General features: G+C 45.4%; 1 protein-coding gene across 1 annotated transcript in view; it reads left to right on the forward strand.

Annotated features, from left to right (window-relative positions):
• Nucleotides 1-10,683, forward strand: part of LOC146821506 (uncharacterized) — a 63,696-nt gene extending 53,013 nt beyond the window's left edge. The window contains exon 2 of the mRNA XM_085609866.1: nt 10,580-10,683. Within this exon, the coding sequence (XP_085465992.1) occupies nt 10,580-10,683 (104 nt within the window). The remainder of the gene's footprint in view (nt 1-10,579) is intronic.
• Nucleotides 10,684-11,123: the final 440 nt, after the last annotated feature.

Here is an 11,123-nt window from a genome sequence, read left to right on the forward strand (position 1 = left end):
GCAATTTTCCATCTTTAACTTCATTAAGACCTCAAACGGTGGAAACCACTCTTCATCTCCCGGCTGGGCCGTATTCATGCGACTAAAATGACAGTACTACCTAAATTCTGATATCTTTTTCAAGCACTACCCAAAGACTTAGACAGGGAGCTTCTCCCCAAGATCCGATCACTAATCATATGCTTTATCTGGCAGAATGGGAGGGCCGCCTTCCAATTCTTCGAATTCACACTCTGAGGTGGGCTAGGGGAGCAGGTGGAGTTGGGCTACTAGACTTCGGTCTATATTACAAAGCAGCCCAACTGAGAATATTGGCGGAGTGGTCCATGCGGGAATCAGAGAAGCGGTGGTTACACATGGATAGGGCAACAGAGGGGAGGACAATATGGGATCTCATCTGGAAACCCAGGGGCGACAGGCCTGCCAACACCTACATTAGCACACCCACCTGTACTACTTTGAAGGTCTGGGACACAGTTTCTAAGGGAGAACGGTGGACCACATTCCCTTCACCATATACTCCGATACATTTGAATCCGGCTTTTCCTCCCGCTGTTTACAAAGGCCCTTTTACCCCATGGAAAGAGGGTGGATGCCTCATGCTGTCAGACCTCTTCCACAACTATGACATCTTAATATTTGAAAACTGCAGAAGAGAGTTCCACCTAGACCTGGGCGAACACTTCCATTATCTCCAGCTCAAACACTGGGCTCTCTCTACATAAAATAGAGAAGGTGCCACATGAGAGAGGACACCTTTTGAAAGTTTTGTACAGTGGGTTGGGCTCCATGAGGGGCGTAATCTCCTTCCTATAGAACTCCCTGCTTGCTACATCACTATCCCCGAGGCCCAGATATATGCCCATGTGGGAGGAGGTGGCACAAAGAGAGATATCCAATAAGGAATGGGTGGGAATCTGGTCCGACCTCGCTAAATTTAACCACTCCTTGGAGCTGCGGGAAGCCCATATCAAAACTTTGACGGATTGGTATTTATACCCCACCAAACTTAAAAGGATATTCCTGAGCACCTCTGATTTGTGTTGGAGGGGATGTTGTCTTTTAGATGACTTTTGGCACATATGGTGGGACTGTCCCACAATAAAACCTTTCTGGGAGGAAATACTAGCACACATCAAAGACATGTTGGGGTACCCTGTACCAACCTCCATAGAGGGAGTCCTCCTTGGCATTTGGGACCCGTCTCTGGAGCACAAGACCAAGGTGGAATAAGCCACCATGTGGACCTGCCTGGGGGCCGCTAAGGTCGCGATCGCGGCAGCTTGGAAGAAGAAAGCGGCGCCTGCCATCTCTCAGTGGCATTCACGTCTCTGGAAACTCCTCTGCCTTGAGAGAATGACAGATATTTTCAGGGATGACTACAAGAACTTTGAATAAAAATGAGGACCCTTAGTCACTTACCTCACACAGGGACTCACCCTGGCAGTTTGCCCTCCCTCCATTAGAGACATGCACCTATTTCAATTCTAGGTCACATACTAATGGGAATAATGCACGGCCACCGTGATATTCAGGTATAACAGTTCGGAGGAAGTCAGACAATTCCAGAAATCGCCACTGGGTTCGCCCCGTCTATATCGGGGCCAAAGGACACACTGTACGATCACCACCACCACTCTTTCTTTTATATGGGGGGAGGGTTTTGACGTTGGGGGGGACCTTCCCTGTTGGATGGCATTGACCAACACAACTCGTCGCAAAAGAATAGACGGGTTGAGCGGGCGTAGATTCTTTGTTACACATTTCAGGCCTTAGTATTGTTTGAAACTGTACCCTAATTCAAAATCAAATCAGGTGTTTGTTAAGCGTGACTACTCACCCGTAAGGGTCTCAAGGCGCTGGGGGGTGTGGGGAGGGTTCGCAGGTTCCAGTCCATCAAGGAGGGTGTCTGTCGAAGAGCCAGGTTTTGAGGTTTCTTGCGAAGATGGAGAGCGACGTTATCTGTCTGAGGTGGAGCGGAAGGTCGTTCCAGGCTTTGGCCGCACAGAAAGAGAAGGAACGGCCTCCCGATCTGGTCTTTCTGGTGCGGGGGACCACGGCGTAGGAGAACTGGGCTGATCGTAGGGTCCTTTGGGGTACTTGGAATTTCAGTCGGCTATTCAGGTATGCTGGTCCGGTGTCGTGGAGGGCCTTGTGAGCGTGGGTTAGCATCTTGAAGGTGACTCTAGCTTTGATGGGGGGCCAGTAAAGTGTGCGCAGGTGCTGGGAGATGTGGCAGTGTCTTGGCAGGTTGAGGACCAGTCTTGCAGCAGCGTTTTGGATGTTATGTAGCTTGCGGGTGAGGTTTTTGTTTATTCCGGCATAGAGTGCGTTACCGTAGTTGAGCCTGCTGGTGGCCAGGGCATGAGTGACGGTCTTTCTGTGTTCAAGGGGGATCCATTTGAAGGTCTTATGTAGGAGGCGGAGGGTGTGGAAGCAGGAGGACAAGACAGAGTTGATCTGGTGGTCCATTTTGAGCTCTGAGTCCAGGATGATTCCCAGGTTGCGTGCCTAGTCCGTGGGGGTGGGCGGGCTTCCGAGGGCAGGGGGCCACCAGGTGTCGTTCCAGGCATCTGGGTTTGGGCCCATGATGAGTACTTCTGTTTTGTTGGTGTGTAGTTGTAGGCAGCTGATTTTCATCCATTTGCCAATGGCTTCCATGCCTTCTCGAAAGTTGTGTCTGGCTGTGTTGGGTTCGTTGGATAGGGAGAGGATGAGTTGGGTGTCGTCTGTGTATGACACAATGAATAGTCCGTAGGTTCTGACGATGGGGGCGAGAGGAGCCATGTAGACGTTAAAGAGCGTAGGGTTGAGGGAGGACCCCTGGGGGACTCCGCTGGTGGTAGGTGTAGGGTCCGAGAGGAAAGGAGGGAGTCTGACCCGCTGCGTTCTGCCAGAGAGGAAGGAGCGGATCCAGTGGGGGGCCTTGTCTTGGATCCCTGCGTTGTGGAGTCTGCGTATTAGGGTGCGGTGTGAGACTGTGTCGAATGCCGCTGAGAGGTCGAGGAGGATGAGGGCTGCTGTTTCTCCTTTGTCCAGTAAGGGGCGGATGTTGTCTGTTGCGGCGAGGAAGGCAGTTTCCGTACTGTGTTTTTTTCTGAAGCCGGATTGGGAGGAGTGGAGGATGTTCTGCTCTTCGATGAATGTGGCGAGTTTGCTGTTGATGGCTTTCTCAATGACTTTCACTGGGAACAGGAGCAGGGAGATGGATCTGTAGTTTTTGAGGTCAGTGGGGTCCGCCGAGGGTTTCTTCAAGAGGGGGTTGATCTCAGCGTGTTTCCAGTCGTCAGGGAACGAGGTGGTTGCCAGGGAGCGATTTATGGTGTGGCAGAGCATGGGTGCAATGATGTCGGCGGCTCTGTTGAAAATGTGGTGGGGGCAGGGGTTCGTGGGGGCCCCGGAGTGGATTGACTTCATCGTCTTCAGAGTGTTTTTGGTGGTGAGGGCTGTCCAGTTGTCGATCGGTGGCTTCAGGGTGTCGGGGGTGGTTGGTGAGGGTTCAGTGTGTTGGTTGTCTTCGTCGAAGTTGTCGTAGATGCTCTTGATTTTGTGGTGGAAAAAGGTGCTGAGTTTATCGCAGAGGTCATGTGAGGGAGGGATGTCAGTGGACTCGCTGGTGGGTTGGGCGAACTCCTTGATGATGTTGAAGAGTTCTTTGCTGTTGTGTGCATGAGTGGAGATTCTGTCTTCAATTGCTTTTTTCCTTGTTTTTCTGATGAGTTGGTAGTGGGCGTTGGTGGTGGCTCTGAAGTTGTTGTGGGCTTCTGTGGATTTGGTGTTTCTCCAGGCCTTTTCGAGGCGGCGGCAAGTGCGTCTGGACTCTCGAAGTTTGGTGGTGAACCATCTGGCTTTCTTGGCATGGGTGTTGTTGTTTTTCTTGAGGGGGGCTATGGTGTTGGCGCTGTCGGAGATCCATCTGTGCATGGTTCGGGCTGCGGTGTTGGCGTCGTCGTTTTCCGCGATGGTTGGGGTGGAGTTGCTGGGTGATGAGGTTAGCTGGTCGTCGGTGATTCTGCTCCAGTTTCTTTGTGGGAGCAGGTGCTGGTGTCTGTGGATGGTGGGTGTTCTGAAGGTGAAGTGGACACATCGATGGTGAGTTCGGTGGTGTGGCTGAAGGTGATGGAGTTTCCTGTTGTGAAGAGGGGGTCGAGGGTGTGTCCTGCTGAGTACGTGGGTTTGGTCACGATCTGGCGGAGTCCAATGTTGTGGAGGTTGTCCATGAGGGATATCGTGCTGGGGTCCAGTTGGTTGTCGAGGAGGAAGTTGAGGTCTCCCAATTGGATGTTGTTGGTGGACGCGATGGCATGTGAGGAGCTGATGTCCGTGATGGAGTTGGCGAAAAGTCCGCGGGGTCCAGGGGGTTGGTAGATGAGGGTTCCTCGGAGGGTGGAGGTAGGGCTGGCCAGTATCTTGAAGTGAAGGTGTTCCATCAGGTCTGTGGGCTCGTCGGGGAGTGTGCTCAGGCGGAGGGTGGATTTGTGGACGATGGTGATTCCTCCTTCTGGGCGGGTGGGGCGGTCCTTCCTTGAGATCTTGTATCCTTGGGGAATGGCAATGGCGATGTCCAGCCCCGAGGTGGTGTTGGTCCAGGGTTCGGTAAAGAATGCTACGTCCGGGGTAGTGCTGTCGAGGAGGTCCCAGATTTCAGTGGCGTGTTTGTGGAGGGATCGGATGTTGAGGAGGATGCATTGCAGGGTCTTCGGTTCGGTTGTGTTCTTGCGGGCGGATTGTGCTGGGTCAGTGGTCTTGGCTGTGCTGCAGGTGTGCCGGCAGCGGTGACAGCTGAGGGGTCCGTGGGTGTCAGCTGGTGGTGATAGCTTGCAGTTGTTGTTGCGGCCTGGGTTGAGAGCGTGGAGTGCCGCTGGGTTGTAGCATTGGTGGTGCAGAGATCCAGGGTTCCTGGCGCTAGTCGCAGTCGGGTCACGGACTTGCACAGACAAGCTTGCCTTTGGCGTCCCGGCGGCCGCCATTAAGTAGGGGTCGGGGAGGGCTGGACAGCTGGGAGGCGGGAGCGGGGAGGGGAGCTAATTGGCACAATGCATAAAGGAAGAGATCTTTGCTCCTTCTTAATGTATGATCAACCTCGGCAATGCTTGGTATACCACACTGTAAAGCTGCTCAAACGTAATGTTATCTGTGGTACTGCCAAGTGTAAACCAAATGCTAATAAAACTAAGTTTGACAAAAAAAGAAGAATTACTGTTGACAATAATGTGTTCCATATGACCTCTCCACAACAGCAATCATATTGACAATTTAGCAACTTAACATTTCAAATCTGTCACCAGTTCAAATCACTTAACATCAGAAGTGCTATTTATAGAAGGTCAGCTCCCAGTACAACAACTACACACATTCCATATTTACAGAAACAAATCCTGTCTCTTCCATGCGGCAACAATAGTCTAGTACATACTTTATAGTGCTTGATATGCACATTACAACCACAATTCCAGCAATTTAATACTTCCAGCACTTCCCCTGTTTACATTACAAAATACCAGAGCAAAATACCAGAGCATTAATACATCAGATCCATCTTTTGCGCTATGGTTTCTCACAATGATGTTCACAAAAGATCTAAAAGCAGACTGGCAGATTTTTCAGGCATTTAACCAACATGGACGAATGTCAAATAAATATTTACAAATGTTGCGAAGCACCTCCTATGTGCATTTTAAATTTTCTCTCGTTTAGTTAATTGCACATTCACACAAGACACTATGTTGATCCATTTGAGACCTCAGCCTCTCATAAGGGGTTTATGTTCTATCTCCCAACAATCTTCAGTCCCTTGTCTGTTTTTTTACCCTAGATTAGTAGACTTTCAATAAATGTTTAGCATCTTGGTTAAGCAATTGCAAAGCATACACAGCAACAATATTGTTTTTACTATTCCTTTGTTAAATCCACACAGAAGGAGCGTACAGTTATTATGAATTCATCCACAATTGATTATTGAAGTCCATAAATAATCAAAATTCCAATGTAAGCTTCCTTGTCCACTTGTCTATATTGACACTTGTTCCAAACTCTTCAAAAACACAGATCAATCAATATTTCAATACAGCCAGCCCCAGTTTTCTGATATTTCTATTTTATGATGCAAATTCTTTTTATAATGTCGAACGAGTTCCTGTCAATTGCTCTTCCAGCCTTCCTATTCGATTTTTAAAATTTCTATTTTGTGATACTAATTCTTCTTATTATGCCCAAGCATCTCCATGAAGTTCTCTCCTCTGCAGCCAGGCCCGATAAATCCAGCTGTATTCCTTTGTTAAGGCTAAGAGCCTGATTATGAGTTTGGCGGTCCAGGAACCAGCCACCATTCCCGCACTCCACTCCAGGACTGCCAAACTCGACCATCCCCAGATTACGAGTAATCCTGTGATCTGGCGGGCTGTCCTTTGGCATTTCCACTGCGGAGTTCCTGCACGGTATGGACTGTAAAGTCCATGCTGTGCCGGAAAGGGGGAGACTGCACACAGGGGGTCGCAACATGTGACCCCCTGCAAGCACCCATTGGCCCTGAGGCAATGGGGGCCCTGTAGGGCCCCCTTTGTTTTCTCACCGCAATAGTTTTAATGGCGGCCTCACCACCATGAAAACTGTGGCTTTGAGGAAACTCATAATATGCCAACATGTGGGATTGCAGATCCCTGGCAGTTGCAGCGGTCCCAAAATGGTCTGACTGCCGTAGTCATAATACGGTGGTCAGAGCACTGGTGCGGAGGTCGCCGACTGCCACCGTACATTCACCATGGCTTCGGCAAACTCCCGAACTCGTAATCAGGCCCTAAGAACCTTTATACAACAAAATGAGATAAACAGTGGCTAAAGAGACATATTTAGATTATTTTGAGTGGGAAATGTAACACAATAATACACAAGGCAACAATGTGATACTTGTATGAATGATTTTGGTGGTAAATGTGGGAAAGATTGTTGTATAATCAATGAATTTCACTTAATTCCTGTCAAGAATCTTTAGCTTTGTGTTTCACAGCAGTCGTGTTGAGAGACATATGTAGAGACAATGTTGTACATGTATATTGCAGTTCTAACACAAAAAGGCATTATCATGTAGTTTACTACTTTAAAGCCTTAAGAAAAAATGAGAACATAACTTAGTAAAATATGTGCCATCTAATTCTGAATAATTGCTCATTCAATTTCAAAATTTGGAAAAATAAAAAATCCTAACATCAATAAGTAATCCATTTTGGTGAATTCTCAAGAATAACAAACTTCTTAAAGAACCTCAAAGTACAGAATGTAAGATAAATGCATAAAAATTCGACATGAGTTGTGTTGTGTTCAATTAATAGAATTAATGTGCACATTCTGATGTTATGTTTTGCACTGCGTTCTGCATTCCATGAGAATGTTGATTGTGGAGCCCAGGTGGCAATGCAGTTTATTTTGAGCCATCCTGCTTGCAGTACACTTTGCTGCTGGAAGAAATAATTTACAAATATTCCTGGAGTGGATTTTCTATGGAATTAGGATCTAACAATGGCGACGAGTGAAGTAGATACCCTGCCATCGATCGCAGAGCAGCAAAGGATTATCTCCTAAGAACCCATTTTTTATCTTTATTGGATTTATTTTTTACAATGCTGTGAATGCCGCTCTGCATTCCTTGTTACGGGTAGGATTGTTTGTAAGCATCTTTATTCAGTGCATTTTAGAAGAGTACTGCAGTCAGGAACGCGGAGTGAATTGAATCTAAATAACGTTCGTGCTAACTACCTCGAGCGTTCGCCTGCAATTCTAAACGGAACGTATGAACTGGAATCTTGCCTCAGTGCGTGGTTCTTCAGGCTCTATGCTCCATGGGGGTTATCTGTGTCATGCTGCCAAAATCATGTGGGTCTTCATTATGCTGGCCGTGTCATCGTGCTTAATGTAGTGGCCATATTAGATTGGGGCAAATTTTCAAGTAAACACCACAGTTATTCTGAGTTCCTGTTTCTCTTTTGTAGAGGATTTGCCCATTATTTTTAATGACCTAGCCGGTGCAGTCATTAAGATGTTTTCAGCGCATTGGTCAGTATTTTACTATATTTTGCTTGCCATCAAATTACAGACTTTGGTTGTTTGGGAAACGCTTGGTACAGCTTGCTGTTTCTGTATAATTTGCTTTGGAAACTGTTATTAGCTGGATATCAACGCAATGCAGTTTGACCCACCAGCTACATTTTTACAAAGGACAACCTCCTATTCCCTGGATCAGATGGAAGGAGGAGTTCATCACCTACATGAAGGCCATTGATGGTAAGCGCATGGCAGCAGAGCGGAAAGAAAATATTCACTTGCAATTTCTTGGCTCAGAGGCACAGGTTGTATTTAGGACTTTGCCCCAAGTAGTGCCTCCAAATGGTCAAGGACAAATGGGCGTATACAAAGAAGCACTTCTCAGAATGAAGTTAAGGTTTAAATCCACCACTAGCAACGCTTTAAATATGTTCAATATTTACGCTAGAGTGCAAAAGGAGGGAGGGTAATTTGATGAGTTTTTAATAGCTTTATGGGAGTTATCTATGACTTGCAGTTTTGGTCCTGTGTCAGATTAAATGATAAGAGACCAGGTTATAGTGCAGGTGAGGAATCAGAAAAATCAAGAACAGTTATGGGTGATTCTAAGGTACAAGATTCCATATCTACAGGAAAGGCTTTAGAGCAATCTGAAAAATGGATGTTAACTTTGAAAGGGACCGGCATACATGTTGGTCCTGCTGAGGATGTATGTGTGGTTCAATGTTCTGATGAACATCGTGCAAATGGTGCTAATGCGATTGACTCACAGCCAAACAATTTTCAAGGTGTTTGGAGATCAGAATAACCTGAAAGAGGTGAGACGTGCTATAGATGCCGTAATAGTACACATATGGCTTCACACGCTTGGTGTCCTGCTGTTAATAGAGAATGCAAGATGTGCAGTCGTGTGGGGCATTTTTAGAAAGTTTGCAGAGATCTTAAAAAGAATCCTAATTAGACCAGCGCAAAGTGTTGTGTACAGCAGATGTGAGTGCAGATAGACTGTTGTTTGAGTGTGGGAAAGTTGCCGACAGCAGTAATGGAATTGCGCTATCATTACAAGAGCAGTGGAGAGTGTTCAGATGAACAAACTGTGAAAAATGCACCTAGATGTGTGGTTAATGTTGCTGGTGTGGAACTGCATCTTATGGCAGATTCAGGTTCTCCTTTGACCATAATCACCAGGGAGTTTTTCAGGGAAAGATTTCAAGGACTTTTAGACATAGAATGTTTGCAACCTTCAAAAGTCATTGCTGAGAGTTTTGATGATTCAATCTTTGATATGGTTGGGAATGTGTGTGTAAAGGTAAAATTAATGGGCAGAAGCACACAGATAAAGCTTTATGTGGCTGTGAAAGGTGTGAATGTGCTAGGCTGGAGGAATCAGTGGAATTTGGGGATAATATTGAATCTATGGTGCAAAGAACCACTGTTATGTTATGCTGGTGATGACGAATAGGTGCTGTGTATTGATGATAGAAATTGTGAAAAATTGGATAAAGAACAGTTTCCAGAAGTGGTCACTGAAAAATTGGGTAAATTAAAATATTTTGTACACTAGATCAAAATTAAGACTAATACTGTGCCAGCTAAGGAGAAACTGAGGGAGGTACCCATCAATGTGAAGGAAATATTGGAAATATTGGATGAGTTGATAAATGATAGTATAATTGAAGAAATTGAGTCAGCTGAATGAGTTTCTCCCATAGTTCTAGCTCACAAAGCTGATCAGAAACTTAGGTTGTGTGTTGACTTGAGGGCTTTGAATTCCACTACATTAGTGGATTGTCACCCATTGCCCAACATCAATATGGTAGTTTCTATGTTGGAGGGCACAAAAATATTTTCCACTTTGGATCTCAGATCAGCATCCCATCAGATTGTACTGTCTGAAGAGTCTAAACAATTAATGGATTTCATTACACCTCAAGGATTGTATCAATTTTCCAGAATTAATTTTGGTCTAGCCTCTGTGGCTTTTGTGTTTCAGAGGGCTATGTTTCATACATTTAGAGTTGTTGATAAGAACGTGAAATTCTCTCAGGGTGATATTTTGATATTATCTAGGATGGCAGCAGAGCACCTTCAACATATTGTAGAAGTGTGCAATAAGTTAGAAAAAACATGGTTTGACTCTAAAAGGATGCACATGCAAAATGTACAAGAAATCTGTTGAATACCCATGATTCTTGTACATCTTTTGTTGTTATTTAGTGCCTGCTACTATCCTTGTTTTCATTTCTTTAGGAGGGAGATATGTTGTATTCAATTAATACATTTAATGTGCACATACTGATGTTATGTTTTGCACTGCTTTCTGCATTCCATGACAATGTTGATTATGCAATGTAGGAGGGAATGCAGTTTACATTGAGCTGTCCTGCTTGCAAGACGCTTTGCTGGGCTTCTGTATTAAATAATTTACAAATCTTCCTGGAGTGACTTTCCTATGGAGCTAGGATCTAACACATATCTTGTCTCATATCTTTGCCCATGAAAATGACATTTGCCTCATGCTCAACTTGTGTGTCATATGCAGGTTCCTTTGCCTTCACTGTAGACAACAAAAATAAGGCGATAGATCAATACTGTGAAGTCAAAAATAAGAAACATTGGTTACCTTCAGATAGATATAAAAAGTAGAAAGATATTTCCCATTAGATGAAAGCCAGTTTTAGCCAACTCAAGCTTCTTTGTCCATTCAAATTACACCATAAAATATTACATTTAGAACCCAATGTTACCCAGCGAACACATTTGTTTCCCCTCATTCTATATTTAAATACAAATATCATCACAATCACTGTTTGAAAAGTTGAATGTCCTTTTCCTGGCCATATTTTGAAAATGATAAAGGGGGTTAACAGTGACTGGATCCTTTAACAGAGGTTTTTCTTATCTGGTTCTTACGCCCATCCTCCTGATGTGCATGATTGCACAACCATTAATATGAATGAGTTCTTGCCTCAGTTATCAATAAATCCCAATTGCCGCCCTGCAATCAGTTAATTCATTGACATGTGATTGTGGTTTTGCATTCATCTTACCCTCTAAGTACCACCACCACTACTGGACTGTCTATA

This window comes from Triturus cristatus, chromosome 6 (genome assembly GCF_964204655.1).
Source record: "Triturus cristatus chromosome 6, aTriCri1.1, whole genome shotgun sequence".
Taxonomy (NCBI): Eukaryota; Metazoa; Chordata; class Amphibia; order Caudata; family Salamandridae; genus Triturus; species Triturus cristatus.